Here is a 16,746-nt window from a genome sequence, read left to right on the forward strand (position 1 = left end):
TCGCTTCATTGTTAACATCCAGCTTCACTATTTCGTCTTCTTTTTATCAGCCCGGTTTAGGAAAAAAGGGTGACGGAGAGCAAATGTGAAACACGGACAGACATCGAACAAAAGACGGCTTCTCGGGGGGGTTAGGCTCGTGAAAACATTCCCATCTAAATGCAGATTTGATACAACGAATGACATCGATGTGTGTGTGTGTGTGTGTGTGTGTGTGTGTGTGGGGGGGGGAATGGGGGAGGTCGCTACTTTGCATTCATTACCGCAGAGGACGAGGACAATGTTTTTTGAGGTTTGATTTTTTTCTTCTGCTTCTTTTTGTTTTTTTATTCAACCTGGCCTCCGTCACGCTGTAATTTTGGCCTTTTCAAAAAGGGGGATCTGCAATTGATTTCATTTTTATTTAGTTTTGGGAAACAAAGATAAACATTTTGTCGAAATAAAGTGGACAGAAAAAGAGTGAAAGCGGGGGGGGGGGGGGGCAACATAAGTAGCCTAATGTTACCCAAATGGTTATCCAGGTGGAACCTAGCGAGGCACCGACAAGCAGATTAAACAATACTGACGCCTCTTAGCCGGAGAATACATTTGCCTTTTCGTTTTTTCTAGCGAGCTCTCGGCAAGGTGGTTCAGAAAGGGTTCAGTTTGATTGTCTTCTGGGACCGCACATTACTCCGCCTGCGTGTGTGTGTGTGTGTGTGTGTGTGTGTGTGTGTGTGTGTTTGAAAGGGTGTGTGTGTGTGTGTGGTAAACAAAGATGAGTGCCACATCCTCGAGGGGGATAAAGCAAAGAGAGTGACAGCAGGGAGTGGGAACTGAGAGCCTCCCGCGAAAGATGTGTGTTTGTGTTTGTGTGAGAGCGAACGTGACACCGTGTCAGTCCACCTCCCGCTGAATCACAAAAGCGCATCCTCGGTTGACTCCGTTTTCCACTTCGCATCACTCCCAATTTGCCCGATACACACACATACCTCCAGCTTTCTTTTTATTTTTTAGTGTATTTTCCGCCGCTCACAGTTCTACGCTGGAGTCATTTGTGCTTGTTCATCTTTTTCCGCTGCTTCTGTTTTCCTCCCTGTCAGCGTGAGGGGAAAAGAACATTGCTGCTGCTATCAAGTAAAGCAAATTCAAACAGTGAATCCATTTTCCCCCCGACGCCCACTCCCGTTGCGTGTGTGGAGGTCCACAAACTGTAGAAGAAAAAGTAGTGTTGAGCGGGGCGGCAACCTGAATGTTAGCATCAAACTGGATGTTAGCATCAACCTGGATATTATAGCATCAACCTGCATGTTAGCATCAACCTGGATGTTAGCATCAACCTGGATATTATAGCATCAACCTGCATGTTAGCATCAACCTGGATGTTAGCATCAACCTGGATGTTAGCAACAATCTGGATGTTAGCAACAACCTCAATGTTAGCAACAACCTCAATGTTAGCATCAACCTGGATGTTAGCAACAACCTGAATGTTAGCATCAACCTGGATATTATAGCATCAACCTGCATGTTAGCATCAATCTGGATGTTAGCAACAATCAGGATGTTAGCAACAACCTGAATGTTAGCATCAACCTGGATGTTATAGCATCAACCTGCATGTTAGCATCAACCTGAATGTTAGCATCAACCTGGATGTTAGCAACAGCCTGAATGTTAGCAACAACCTGAATGTTAGCATCAACCTGGATATTATAGCATCAACCTGCATGTTAGCATCAACCTGGATGTTAGCAACAATCAGGATGTTAGCAACAACCTGAATGTTAGCATCAACCTGGATGTTATAGCATCAACCTGCATGTTAGCATCAACCTGAATGATAGCAACCTGGTCGCCTCAACGAAAAGCCAATATTTTAAAAAGTGCCTAAAAGAAAGTTTAATTGTGTTGTAAGAGTTTTTTGTACGTATTAGTGTTCATTTCTTTCTTGTTTTAGCTGTTATATCTACATTCATTTGCATTCCCATTGCTTAGGAAATACCACATATAACCCATAACCCAACATCCCTGAACAAACACAAGCCATGCTTACTTTCACACACACACACACACACACACTCAACACGTGTGTGTGTGTGTGTTTTATTATTACATTATTTTTTTCTTTTCTTTTGTTTGTCTATTTAATGCATATTTCATATTATATTTTCATATTATGTTTGTAAAAAAGATTGTAATATTATATATATAGGTGGAGGCTTCAAATAAACCCAGTTGGCATTTTTCTTCTTCCTGCACAGTGATATTCATTTATCTTTATTATGTTTGTTCATTGTTTTATTGTATTGCTTGAATTCTCTTGGATTTGCAGTACATAAACCCGTGTGTGTACTCAAAACTTAGATGTCCTATAGCTTTAAATGTACTGACGTATTTTATATCGTAGAACAAAACATTAAAGTCTCTAAAGCATTTTAGGACATAAAACTAGAACAAAAATAAACATTGACTTTGACACAAGGAAAGTGCAAACAGTGCATTTCCTGCAGCGCTCTATGAAAAGCTACAGCGGTATCTTAGCTTAGCATAACTACAGGAGACAGGTGGACAAATTGTTTTATTCCTCACGTCCACCGACTTGTCTCATCCCCCCCCCCCCCCCCCCCCTCCTCACCCCCTCTCCCTTCCGACCCTTGCGAAACGGCTCAAACGAGATGCTGACGCTGCCATGAGCAACGCGGATCAAGTTGGCGAAGGGAGTCAGCCGACAAGAGCGCTCGTCTAAGACGGCGTCGCTGGGAGAAGAGGGGAGAAGTGGGGTATTTATGTGCATTCATGCGTCAGCGGGGAGGAGAAAATGTGACGGGATGGCTGATGTTAAGCCATCAGGGGTGGAGGCCTCTCAGCCTCTTAGCTTGAGCAACGGCAACAACAGCGTAATGGCTGCGGGAATGAGCAATGACAGCAATCCACGCGGCGGCTATTTGTGTGTGCTCAAAGTCACATTAACCATCCAGTAAGGAATGAAAGGCTTCAAAGAGAGAGAGTGTGTGTGTGTGTGTGTGTGTGTGTGTGTGTGTGTGTGTGTGTGTGTGTGTGTGTGTGTGCTCCATGAATAGAAAATGACAGATGACATGTTTTTACTTGTGAGAGCATTCAAGTGCACACACACACACACACACACAAACGCTTATACAGTGGATACACTATTGGTAAAAATTGCAGGTGAGCTCACGGTGTCGAGAACATCAAAGGATGAAGGCATTTCGCCGATTCGCCAGCGAAAAAACACGCCAAACAATTCTGCATAATACCTTCAATAAACTGGTCAAAAAATTGTCCGTGTAGCTATTTTTTCCGATTAATATTTTCCAAATAATCCAATTTCAGCTCCTCAAACGGAGCGATATACTAAAAGCGAAGATGTCCCGCACACCACTTTTTATTCTCCATGCGCTAAACTTCCATCGTTCAGATCATTTTGGCCATTAAGACACGCTGCGTTATTATTCTCTCGTTGCATATGTTGTTTTTTTGTTTGGTGTCAGAAGGCCAGACTTTGGCTCGTGAGAGGCGGGATAGGGAGGCAGGTGCAGTTGCTATTGACACATTCCTCAGCACATTCCCAGTAATATTGGTTACTCTGCAATTTTGCTCATGTATGGTTTGCCCACATTTCGCCAATATCTATGGGCTGTAGATAAAAAAACAAATGAAGAACTGGAATGCTCCTTCTGGAAGACGGCGGGGGGGGAGTGAGAGGAGAACGAGGATGGCAGGACATGGGACACAGTGTGCTTGTGACCGCTGGGCAAAACATTGTTCCACCATTTGATTACAGAGAGGCGGGGGCCGCCCTTGCAGCGCTTTTTAACGTGCATCCAATCAAACAGGACGAACAACACAAAAGTGTGCGGTGGAAAACCGACGCTAATGGAAAAAAAATCAATACGCTCATTTTCTCCACCGTTCAACCGTTCCGCCCCACACGGCGAGGGAGGGAGAGCTTCTCTGGGTTCTTTCATTTGCAAGTGCTCTCTTCTCCCTCTTTTCTCTTCTGTGGCTTCACTCCAAACCACACATGGCGACCACAAGTCAGTGGGGATCACCAAAGACATTGGGACCACGAATGCCTCGAGTGTGGCTAAAAAAAAAAGAAGAAGCGGCGAGCTGATTGAGAATGGACGCATTGTCACTGGGCTGTGGAGCAAATTAGATTAGACATAGTGACACAGTGGTGAGAAGAAAGGGAATAGTGACCGGTAAGAGAGCTGAAAAGATAATCTGATTGGGTTTAAGACTTTACAGCTAAACCTCATTGTGCACATTGGATAAACGGAAGCAGGTAGAGCTCAGAGACGATAACCTGCATTCTCTCCTCTGCGATGTAAAGGAGCCACCTCTGTCTACCTCTGGCAAGGTGACACAGGATTAGAGTATAATGACAATGCCTGATGTGACCCTCCCGGTGTAAAGGCGGACAAAAGACGAACAAAGAAAAATGCAGCGCAATATTGCGAAACAAAACGACTGATATCTTCTGAACGCGCTGCACTCTGCATTTCTTATCGTAACGCCCTTTTGTCTCTGTCATCAATTGTTTTCATGAAAGAAATATTTGTATTTCTATGGCGACGCCGGTGCTTTAAGCTGCAAAGAGGTGGTTGATATTGATCCCATAATGCACATCCAGGTTTGATGTATGGTTTATGAAAGCACTTTTGATATCTTCCACCCCCCCCCCACCCACAATCTAGTCCTGCCACTATGCACACAGAAAAGATTCGAACATGATTTATTCATCAAGGGTTCTCTCTACAAAAAAATATGTTTTCAATGCACACAGAGGTAGTTAGAATTTTTTATAAACAACATGTACATACACAAAAATAATGAAATTTGAATTCACAAATGAATTTGATGCACACACAATTACAATTTTTTAAAAATAAATCCAAGAGAAACCTAAGAATACATTTATATCTAATTATATATTTCTTTGTTTATTGAAAAATATTTTTTGTGGAGAGTCTTTTATGTATACAGTATATCCCGGGAATACATTGGTGAAACCCTTGTCTTGCATTCATTAACATTTATAGTATATGGCCCAGGTGCAGGTTGCACAGTGATGGTTTGCTGGATCAATGACAGATAATCAGAGAACCACAATGAGCCTGTGTTCTTTCTCTTTTACTCCACAACCAGGAGGATCCGATGGAACAAAGGAACCTTGAAGGAAAGCGTGTTTTCCGCAACGAGAAGCAATTAACTGACGTCTTTTCAGTGTAATGAGAAAATGACGTCTCAATTTACAAAATGGCATTGACTGCGTTCTCCTCTCCTCTCCACCTCTCAGGCGCATCCAACGTCGACGCCGTGGTCAATATGCGGAAGGTGACCCATCAGACCATTAGCGAGGAGCTGTCCAAAACCGTTCTCCTCCCCTGCCTCTTCACCCTCCGCCCCAGTGCCGGTTCCTCCCACGAGCCCCCCAGGATCAAGTGGACCAAGGTTTGGGGCCAGAGAGGCTCCGACGGACAGCAGAAGGAGCAGTCGGTCCTGGTGGCCAAAGACAACGTGGTCAAGGTACACTAAATAATGAGGGTGGATAACAACTGTGAAATATTTGATGACAAGCCTCTTCAGGAAAAATAACAAACTGTCCCCCTCTCTCGGTCTTACTCTTCCCTCAGGTGAAGAAGGCCTTCCAGGGTCGTGTGACGCTGCCTGGTTACAATGGCAACCGCTACAACGCCAGTCTTGCTTTGTCAGGGCTACGTTCGAGCGACTCTGGTCTGTACCGCTGTGAGGTCGTGGTGGGCATCAGTGACGAGCAGGACACAGTTCCCCTGGAGGTCACAGGTGAATACAATTACAGTTTGGGCTGACAGTAAGGCAGCCATTTTGAATTGAAGTCAAACTTGTGGGGCTAAATGTCACGCTAGAACAAACTTAGCTTTATGCTAGTCACACTCAACAAACAAAAGGATGTGCTGCCCAATGTATTAAATCTGCATTAATGTGACAGACCTACTGTATATATATACTTTTTCTTTTCACATGTTAAAGGAAAACATGCTAATAGTAGTCAGGTTAGCTCACGTAGCTAATTTACGATCGCTAGCCGCTACAAGCTAGTGCACTCGCTAACTTCCTAACAGTTGTTTTTAAGAATTATTCTGTATTTTCTAACTAAATGATGGTGACAACCCAACAACTATTCAACTTGTCTCCAGGTCATGAAGCGTTATGTTTGCAGTGTTAATGATCACTTATTATCACTTGTGGTTAGCATCAAATTGTAGAAGCTAAAGCTTGACTGAAACTAACACAGGTTCCATGTTGAAATTAAAACCAATCACACATTTCTGTTGCATTTAAGTGGTTTAATTAAACAGAAAACACTTGGGAAAAAAAGCCTTTCAATAGAGAACATTTTAAATATCCCTTGAGGAGGTATAGCTATCGCTAGCAATAGCCTTTCCCCATGTCCGCTCAGGCACAATGATAATAACGACGACCAAGAAGAGTTCTGAATTAATGAAAGTGTTTTAATCTGTAATGTAATCTGTAACAGTAATATTAACACTGGACAGTCACACCACTAAAGCGTTATTGGATCAGAGAGAGAGAGAAAGCCTTAATGTGCTAACACCCTTGCAATCCCTCATTATTTCTGTGATTCTGTATCGTCTCGTCGCAAATATAATATTACCGTCAACTGCTGATGAGACACGTGATACAAAGCAATTAACACTGTTTATTTCATTGTCGGGGCTGTGCATGTTTTTACCCTCATAATATCCTGAATTAACAGTCTTCGGTTGTGTCCAGCTCTCCCAGTGCTCTCAAGGTCTGCCACGATGAATAATAATGACCCTGTTTTCCACGTCAGGCTAATACGTCCATTACACCCAGGGTTGTTTACTGTCTTTCTGGTGTATGATGATGTGGAAAAAGGTCAGCGAACTAGAACACATTAAACATAATTGACCTCGGCCACTCAGGTGCCGTTCATGCACTGAAAGCCTAATGAACCCAATAAGGTAGGAACCCAGCAGTGTACGCTATTGTCAAATGGTGTTAACTCCGAGCGCTTTGTATGGCTCTCGGTGGCTTAACTAAATGGGAAAAAAAACATTTACTGCCTCATCTGTATCGAGGACACCCGCATTTGTGGAATTACCAGACTACCTGGGGGTAGTAGCTCACTGTAGTAGAACCGTAATTACTTTGTCAGTGTATTTCAGCTGCAATGCTTTCATCAGATTTTTTCCAGGTCACTCACTATTTTTTGATAATAAGCTATTATTATTATAATGACTCCCGGGGTGACACAAGGCATTAGCCACAAATCCATGCTAAGTGCTAACATCAGTTCCAAAGGCCCAGGTTTGACTTATTATTTTACGCAGCACTCTGGAATAGACGGATCGTCCGTCATTGAGAGTAACCCAGATAGTCTCCACTCATCTCCCGGAGTATAGCTCACATGCAGGAATGCATAAGCGTGTGGGAACTAGGCATTTATAATTCCAGTATTTCAACAAGGATGCTGTCTAATTTTCCTAAGCAAGCGGATCGCCACATCTTTCTCCATAAGAGCAGTGGCTCATGATGCTATGGAGACCCTGCATCCTCCTCCCCCTCTTTGCCAATCGATTAACGCGCTATGAAAACCACTCTTTCAGAGAGAAACCAATTACGTAGCTTGCGAGGACTAGCCATCTCCAGGGCTTTGTCCTAATTGACAGTCACGCTACACGGCGGACCACAGCCGTCCTCACTAATTCTACTGAGTGCTTAAAGTATTAATTAGCAGGTATTGATACTGCCCGGCTATATCAATATCATATTAATCCACACTGTTCTTCTCATAGAGCAATTTGTGTGTGCCTAAGCCTCGACGAGATGTCCTTCCTCTCTCGCCATCTCTTTTCTTAATATCTCCCCTGCTGCCTCTGTCTTACTCGCTCACTGTTTAGTCACCATTTTATTTATTTCTCGTTGGCACATATTGACCGGTCAATTGGCTGCGTCTCACCAATTACTGGACATTGCCGTTCATAGCTGTTTGGACATCCAGATGGTCTTATCAGCGCGAGGGCGCGGTGAAAAGCATATTGTAATCGTTGAAACGACAAGATAGATAAGGAGATAGAGATAGCTTTAGTGCTTTATTTGTCCTTAATGTTCTCCAGTCGGCGTGAAATGCTGCTTCCAATTGACAATGTTGATGCTGGTACTTTGATTTATGCAGTATTGTTAGCTAACGTTAGATTTGTTGAATCGCGTTACTCAGATTTCAAAGATTAGACAACATGTGTTTCAATTATTGTCTCAATAATTGCCCGTTAGTACACTTAAGTATGTACTTAATGGCGCAGTATGTACATTTCGACAGTTAAGTGTTTCAAATAAAAACACAGCTGTTGTGTTTTCAGCGGAAATTACAATTGCCACTAGGTCTTATTCTTCTTCTTCTTTTGAATGTTAAATTGCATTCTGAGGGAGAATATCTCCCGGCTTCTTTGCTCACTGGACAATCGTATTGAAAGCGAATAAAATTGAACCTGATTTTGCTTTTTACTTGCTTATCTGTGCGATCTGTTTAATGCGTGGTGGAAAATACACCCTCCAGGTCCTGCACTGACACAAGTAGCAAGTGTAAGTATTGAAGAATGCAAATTGTGACATTGAGAGATGTTTCCACAAATATATTACAAACGTGAAAAAAAAAAATACATTTGACTTACAACAAAGTAAAGCTTTATACTATATCAATGTGGTGTACTAACCAATATTGCCAAGGGAAACCAACTGCTTAACAGTGCTACAATGGGGGCAGCATACATTCAATATGCATATGGCCTGCCCACAAATTGTGCCTTAAAATAAAGGTATACGGTGCTCAACCCTCACGTGGTATCAGACTGGCTTCCACATACCGAGAGGAGACCCATATTTGTCTCTCTAGTGTACATATTAGCCAGCGAGCTTTACATCTCTGTTTTAGACCAGATTCCACCAACCTCCAAGAAATTAGGAGAAAAGAAACAGAGAAAAATGTTTAAAAAGTCGACAACAACAAAAAAAAAAGATAGAAAGAGGATTTCTCCTCCATGGTCTGCTTGGTATCCGCGTCCGTGTCCCGGAGTGCTAATGCCCAAATTGCCATGCTGGCCTCCGTCTCTCAGGAGTCTCTCTGTCACTCTCCCAGACAAAGCCAGCGAAAGATAAAGGACCCGTGTTAGTGGCCAGACGCCCACCGGCTTTCATGTCGCTGGATGCTCCTCGTGGGGAGCAGCGCTGCGTGAATGGCAGGCACGGGTGGGAGGGGAGGGAGTGCGCTAGATGGACACTTCTGAAGCTAATCCTGTCCCCTTTAAGTGGAATATATGCCCCTTTCACAGCAAAGAGAATTGTGTCTCACTTTGTTCCCAGTTGATTGATTATTTTTCTTCTTCTTGCGTTCCTGTCAACCCATCGGCCGCTCCTTCTGTCCATGTGAAGCAGGCATCTCCTCGAACTGACTCCTCTATTTATACCTACTTAGTCTTTCCATCGTGAGAGCGGCGGTGGCAGCAGGGCGACATTGTGCGCGTGTGCTGTTAAAGAATCAAAATAAACATCGGCGCTGTTTGCCTCACACTGTATCCAAGGGCAACGTCTCTTTTTCTCCAACGATAAGCCCGCCGACTCTCGGATACATTCACGTGTTTTTTTTCTTCTTCTTTCTCTTCCCTGGACCGCTCTCGCGATTTTTTTCTTCCAGGTGTGGTGTTTCACTACCGGGCCCCACACGACCGCTACGCCCTGTCCTTCGCCGACGCCAAGAGGGTGTGTGTGGAGAACTCGGCCGTCATCGCGACGCCGGGCCAGCTGCAGGCCACCTTCGCCGACGGATACGACAACTGTGACGCCGGCTGGCTGTCTGACCAGACTGTGCGGTGAGGGTTTTACTGTGCTTACTTCCACAGCGTCAGGTTCAAATAGGTTCATATATATATATATAGTTTGTTGCAATTTGATTAACTCTCATTAGAGGACACTCTTTACTGTCACTATGGTTACGACTCCTTTGATTAAATGGTAGCTGAGAAAGCAACACAATCTGAGATCCAGGGGGCAGAACATTCATTCTTATATAGACCCCCCCCCCCCCCCCCCCCTATTATCGCAAACATTGCAGCTGCATCTTAGTATATCCTGCTCCGGATAGCAATTAGCAGTCGTGGGCTGAGAGTAGCAAGGTTTTGCTGGCAGCTCTTTTAAATCTCCCGTCAGACGATTGTTTCAGCCTTTCAATAATTTTGCCACATGATCAAACATTGTAACAGAAATAAATGCACTCTGCTGCTAAAGATCCGTCTAAAAACAAATAAAAAAAACAGAGGACGTGCTCTGTAGAAGTGTGAAGTACGGCAACGTGCGAGCCGTTTAGATCTGTTTTGGATTATTTTAGGAAAAAAAAAAAAAAGTGCTACATAATTGGACATAATTGCTTGTTTGCACACTGGAGAAGACAGTTAACTTACAGCTGCCCCCTCGGAGCTGTCTGTCAGGCTGCCGCGTGTGCTTTCAGTCTGCCACCTTCCCCTCGAAACATTACCAGTCAGAGCTCATCTGTCAACTGTGTTTCTCCGCATCTAAATTCTAGTGTCACAAGCAGATTGACAGTTTTTTCTTTCCCGTCATTTTTTTTCTTCTTCTTCTTCTTCTTCTTCTTCTTCTCACAACCTTCCTTCTCCCATTTACTCTCACCTCCTTTTCCGTCCTATACGCTCCTGTTGTTGTTTTTTTTGAGTTATCTAATTGGTCCAGATCCCCCCCCCCCCTCCCCCCCGGCTGCACATCAGCCAGGAGAGGAGAGCGAGCGTCCAATTAATACAGGCAGGAGAAGAAGAAAAAAAAGAAAGAATATACACACAGACATCAGCCATCGCTTCATTAGCCCGCCAAGCGGAAAGGAAGAGGCTGAAACGACACCCAGTTCTCTTGTTTGACTACAAGCTGGGTTTCGCACGCATGAGAAAAGCACCGCAGGTTCACGGTTAACGCGCAGGCGCGATGTGCGTTTGTTTCATTCCACGTGCATGTTGTTGTTGTTGTGTTGCGTCTGCCTCCGAGCACTTGGCGAGTCCCCCGTGTGCCCGGCGTAATCTTTTAATCAGGCCCTCTTTGCCTGTTTGCCCCGGTGCCGCTGGAATCAATGTTCTCGGTGAATAATTGCTCAGTCGGAGCCGGAATATAGATCGACTGGTTTTCTCCGGCCCGACAGGAGCGCGCCGAGGCCGCTGAAGGAATTCCTGATTATTTTAACCTGTCGTCGTGTTCCTACCTCACACCTCCCTTTCGCTCTCTCTTTCTCTAGTGGGATTTGCCAGAGCATTAAACACATTTCTAAAAAAACAAGTTCAAGTGAAAACGACAGGATAGGGGTCATCCTATTCCCTGAAACTCGCACTTTGGGCAGAATAATTACAGGAAGCTAAGATATTGTATCAATTAAAGTGCTTTCCAATTGTTGTCCTGAGGTTGTTGTGACTTGTAATGAATGTCACTGTATAACTGGCCTCGGCATTTCAGCCGCTTTCGGGGGGGGGATCTGTGTGTTTATTCCTTGTTATTCTTTGGGTGATGCATTGTGGGTAATCTCTGGGAGGGAGACATACTTTAACCTCTTTGCATTCAGGGCAGGAGCTGATAAAAGTGTAGCTCAGTTTTCATCTTTGTGTGTGTGTGTGTGTGTGTGTGTGTGTGTGTGTGTGTGTGTGTGTGTGTGTGTGTGTGTGTGTGTGTGTGTGTGTGTGTGTGTGTGTGTGTGCGTGCGTGCGCGTGTGTGTCCACGGGGGAGCCGAGTCGGTCTGCTGCTGCCTTTTTCATTTTCATGGCCGTGGCTATATTAATCTCCCTTTTTTCTGTTTCCCTCACTCACACTCTCTGCCCCGCCCCTCCCCCCCCGTCTCTCCAAAGGTATCCCATCCAGTCGCCTCGGCCCGGTTGCTATGGCGATCGGGAGGACTCACCTGGAGTCCGTAACTACGGCGATAGGTCCCCCGACGAGCTGTTTGACGTCTACTGCTTCGCCAAGCAGCTTCAAGGTAGGCGTCGGGAGCTTTCGACCGATGCATTTCGTGTTGAGTCGTGCGTTGGGTCCCCTGACTCTTTACCTGGGACACGTAGCTTTAGCCACTGTCATGAAACACTGCTGTGCTAGAGGGGAAAAGCGTAACAGGCATAGCAACAGTAACTAAGAGGGACGGGGCTCAGCGAACAGTAAACTCAGATCCGTTTTAAACTCCTTTATATCTAAATCGTGTTGAATCTTTACGGGAGGTTATGGATTTACAACTACTTCTGTTTAAGGAAGATGGAACTCTTTATTAAATCTCATCAATGTCCACATAACTGGAGGCCGTGCACCATATACCCAATGCCCCCTTTTCTATTATGGCAGTGTACGACCATCTTTTATGGCCGTCGCCTGCTGTAACTCATAAACCCTCATAAACCCAACCTCTGTTCCTGCACCTGCAGGCTCTGATTTTTAAGTTCCCGGGGGGGGGGGGGGGGGGGGGGGGGGGGGGGGGGGGGGGGGGGCTGCTGTCACTCCCCACATCCTGCTGAGTTGATCTTTTGTTTAAGAGGGGGGGGGGGGGTCATAGCCAAAAGGCCAGACATCAGCGCTGCACGTATTCTGCATTCACATTCATAATCAAATCCGCGACAGTGGACAAACTGAACTACAGTGAGGGGCTTTGTTATATTTGCATATTCCAGTGAACAATCATAAGCGCAGCAGGCTTTTTGAACACAATCAGACGCACTGCAGGGGTTACTCTTTCTGGGTCACTTGCTGTGAGAGCTGGTATGTCCACAACTCTTATTAAGCATAATAGTAGTAGGAGTTACAGTACCAGAGCTATTATAGGTATGAGTTGCTGAAGAGAGAAGATTGCATGACCACCTATAGACTTTGTATCCAGCAGATGACAATTTCCTTTCAGGGACATTAGCAACCTGATTGAAGCAATCAGAGGATAATTGTCTTTAATCAAACTCAAATTCACGAGCTGACACATAGCTGGTGTTTTAGCTCTTATTCTGTAAAATAAATAAATAAATAACAACAAGGAAAAGCTCAATTAATTATCTCTGTTGTTCTAAAAGAAAATCGTGTTCCTTTTCTCTGTCTCTGCGTGGATTTGTTCAGCATGGTGTGGTTTACTGTATCGGAAGTGTTTAATGTAGTTGAAAATCTTCACAGTCATAATTTCTTTTTTTTTATTCCATCATTAATCAGTATTAATTAGCCCCCGGGTTTGAAAATTAAAGTCGATGCAGAAGTGATGGCAAGCGGAGGGCGACTCCGCCGGTTGCAAAATGAAGTCAGATTGTATAGAAGTCTATTAGAAAATGACTCGTGTTAAAGCTGCATTCTCCTCTGGTTGTATAGAAGTCTATGCTTCATGTGTTAAAGCTGCATTCTCTCTACTGACCACCAGGGGGGTGACTCCTCTGGTTGTATAGAAGTCTATGCTTCATGTGTTAAAGCTGCATTCTCTCTACTGACCACCAGGGGGGCGACTCCTCTGGTTGTATAGAAGTCTATGCTTCATGTGTTAAAGCTGCATTCTCTCTACTGACCACCAGAGGGTGACTCCTCTGGTTGTATAGAAGTCTATATAAAATGACTTGATTTATTCCCTCAGTAAACATTGTAAACATGAGTTTATGGTCTCAATCTCTAGTTTCAAGTCTTCTTCAATACAGAGTGATGTTCATTTAGTAAATTGTGGTCCATTTAGTGAGTCAAATAGACCGTAAAGTAGTATACGCTTTAGGGCGGGGCTACCTTGTGATTGGCAGGTCGCTATCGCGGCGTGGTCCCGGTCTGGGAGTTGTTCATGTTTCACGTCTTGGAGCTTTAACCCTTTCACAGTGAATTTTGTTAAGGTCATGAAAGATAATTGTAACATTTTGGTCACTTAAAAAGGCCTTAGCTCCACCTTCTCGTTTCACTTCTGGCTGCAAAAGAAAATATTGAACTCGATGCTTCAAGACTGCAGTTAAACCAATAGCTGACGTCACGGCGACGACGTCCACTTATTATATACAGTCTATCCTAACACCATTCTGCCGGATCTTCACCCTTTACCTTCCACATCCCAGTTTATTAAATCACCAACACCATTCTTTACTTTTACCGTGAATCTCCTGGATCCTCACATTGAACTTCATCTGTCCCCCGCTCCTCATTCCCACAGTGGTCCTCTTGAAGCTCTCTCTGTCTGGCTCGCTCAGAGCCCTATTTCTGCACCACTGTTTCATCCACATGAACCCCACCTTTCCCTTTCTTCTTCTCCTCCAGTCTCAGTCTGTGTACTTGTCGTCCTCCTAGATCCGGCTTTGAATTCAAAGAGCTGTCTTTATTTAGTCCGTCCTTTGAATCTGAGATTTCTTTTGTTATTGCTTTTATTCAGCGAGTCCCCAAAAAAAATCTTTTATCACAATACTTCAAGACTGTGCCTCGTATTGCCTTGACAAAGTTGACAATGAAAGAAAAAGGGAAATGTTGAAAGCAGAATGCATAAAACAGACGCATCATCAGTTTGTATAAGCAGACAATCAACAAGGACGTAGTCTGAAGGTCTAGACGGCCCTCAAACTGAACTCCCTGTCTCTCCCTCTCCTCGCCACCCCCCAAGGGGAAGTCTTCCACTCCTCGATGCCGGAGAAGTTGAGCCTGGCCACGGCCTCCACCCACTGCCATTCCCTGGGAGCCCAGCTGGCCAACGTCGGGCAGCTCTACCTCGCCTGGCAGGCCGGCCTGGACCAGTGCGACCCCGGCTGGCTCGCCGACGGCAGCGCCCGCTACCCCATCAACGTGCCGCGGAAGAACTGCGGCGGAGACGAGCCCGGGGTGCGGACCGTCTACAACAACGCCAACCGCACCGGTTCCCCCGACACCGAGGACCTGTACGACGCCTTCTGCTACCGAGGTACCGAGGTCTCTCTTTGACGACGAACTCACTGTGTTAATTGCCACGGCAACGACAGAAGGGGGGGGGGGGGGGGGAGGGGGTCCGAAGGCCCTCGTTTCAGTTTTTTTCTTTTTTTTTAATTAGCTCCGACATAAGTAGTCGCTAAGAGAATGTGCAACGCTGTTGTGTTCCCTGATGGAGTTAAGGGCTTGTGTGAAGCCTGAGAGATAGAAAGAACATGAATTAGTGACTCTGACCTTTGATCGTGAGCCAACTGAGACTGGAATAAGTTTCATCTTCTCTCTGGATTTACTTTACACCACATTCTGTTTGAAGAAATTGGACGTCGTAGATTATCCAGCCTATGATTCTTCATCTGGAGCTTGTATTTATTTTTAGGGCTGCCACTGATCGTAAGAAAAATAAAAAAAATGGACATTTTCATCCCTCACAATGTCAGCTTATGAAAAAATCTCCATAACCCAATGATTTGAAGTAAACAGGAACAGCATGTGAGCAGAGCAGCGGAGCGTTTGTCAAAACAAACAGCTGATGGATGAACCTCCACACTTTTGCACGCCACCAAGCTGCGTGCACGTTGACATTAATATTTAAAACTGATTATTCAGACTAAACGTTGATGAAAACGACAATATGTTTCGTTTAATAGCGTTCATCTAGATAATATCGTCGATGCGATCTCATTAATGCGGCGTGAACACAATAGCTGCGTGTTTGTTCATTTGAAAAAACGATGGGATTTTTTTCGTGGTTGAAGAAATCCGAGCCGCGCGTTGTAGAACGCTGTCGCCGAGCGGCGTGCCCTGAATTTAATCTGGTTGGAGCAGCGATAACAGGTTCACCGCAGTGGGAAACGAGAGGCTCTGTGTTGTGCAGCGGCAGCAGATAAAACAGGTCAAGTGCTGTTGTTTTTTGTTGAAATGTCGCTTGATGTGTGTTGCAGCCCTCCAGCCGGCAGGCGTCCAGGCTGCGGAGGCACGGGCTTTGTACCAGGCCCCCGACCCCGCGGCAGAGCCTGTCTCCTCGGTGACCGAAGCCCGGCTTCGCGGTGAACCTTTTCCCAAGACCTCCAACTGGACCGGAATCAACAACTCCTCCGAGATCCCCGAAGAGCACGTCGTCGTCCACCTCGGGCCGGAGGAGGGCCGGGGGGGGAAACGGGAGGAGTCTGACGGCACGCCGACGAGCGACGCCGTGGGCCTCGCCGACCTGGAGAGCCACGGAGGCTCGGCTCATGAGGAAGAAGACGGCGGCTATTTTGGATCGTCCCCGACGTTATCAACCACGGCCTCTTCGACTCCCCAGTCTCAGACGAGTAACAGCGTGTTGGCTGAGTTTGTTAACACTCTGATGAAGCCCTTCAGGTACTGGAGAGGGGGTGGGGAGGTGGAGGAGACGAACAAGGGCCCGTCGTTGGCTGAGGAAACAGCCGGGGAGAACCAGACGCACGGAGAAGCATCCGGCGGGAACCTGAGTTTACCGAAACCGAGTGGGAACAAGGGCAGCGTGGACAATGCCATCATGGAGCACAGGAGTGGTAGTTCCTCCTTCAGGACTTCTACCAGCGGACCACAGAACCCAGAGGAAGGTCTGTCCGAGCGGGAGAAAGAGGTGACGCCTCTGATTCGATTGGTGCCTGCAGTCCAAAGCCCGGGGCAAAACGACACCCACTCTCAGCCAGGAGAACCATCCTCCAGCACGTCTGCCCACCATCCGCCGTCCAACGGTACGAGCTCAACGTCGATGTTATACCTGTGTGTGTACTTGAAGTCACCTTTTAAACCTATAACCG

General features: G+C 45.6%; 1 protein-coding gene across 1 annotated transcript in view; it reads left to right on the plus strand.

Annotated features, from left to right (window-relative positions):
• Positions 1–5,262: 5,262 nt before the first annotated feature.
• The window catches only part of ncanb (neurocan b), a 79,529-nt gene continuing 68,045 nt past the window's right edge, over positions 5,263–16,746 (plus strand). The window contains exons 1-6 of the mRNA XM_034530443.1: positions 5,263–5,532; positions 5,640–5,808; positions 9,722–9,896; positions 11,923–12,050; positions 14,658–14,951; positions 15,898–16,693. Coding sequence (XP_034386334.1) covers positions 5,263–5,532; positions 5,640–5,808; positions 9,722–9,896; positions 11,923–12,050; positions 14,658–14,951; positions 15,898–16,693 — 1,832 coding nt within the window. The remainder of the gene's footprint in view (positions 5,533–5,639; positions 5,809–9,721; positions 9,897–11,922; positions 12,051–14,657; positions 14,952–15,897; positions 16,694–16,746) is intronic.

Source organism: Cyclopterus lumpus, chromosome 4 (genome assembly GCF_009769545.1).
Source record: "Cyclopterus lumpus isolate fCycLum1 chromosome 4, fCycLum1.pri, whole genome shotgun sequence".
NCBI classification, from domain to species: domain Eukaryota; kingdom Metazoa; phylum Chordata; class Actinopteri; order Perciformes; family Cyclopteridae; genus Cyclopterus; species Cyclopterus lumpus.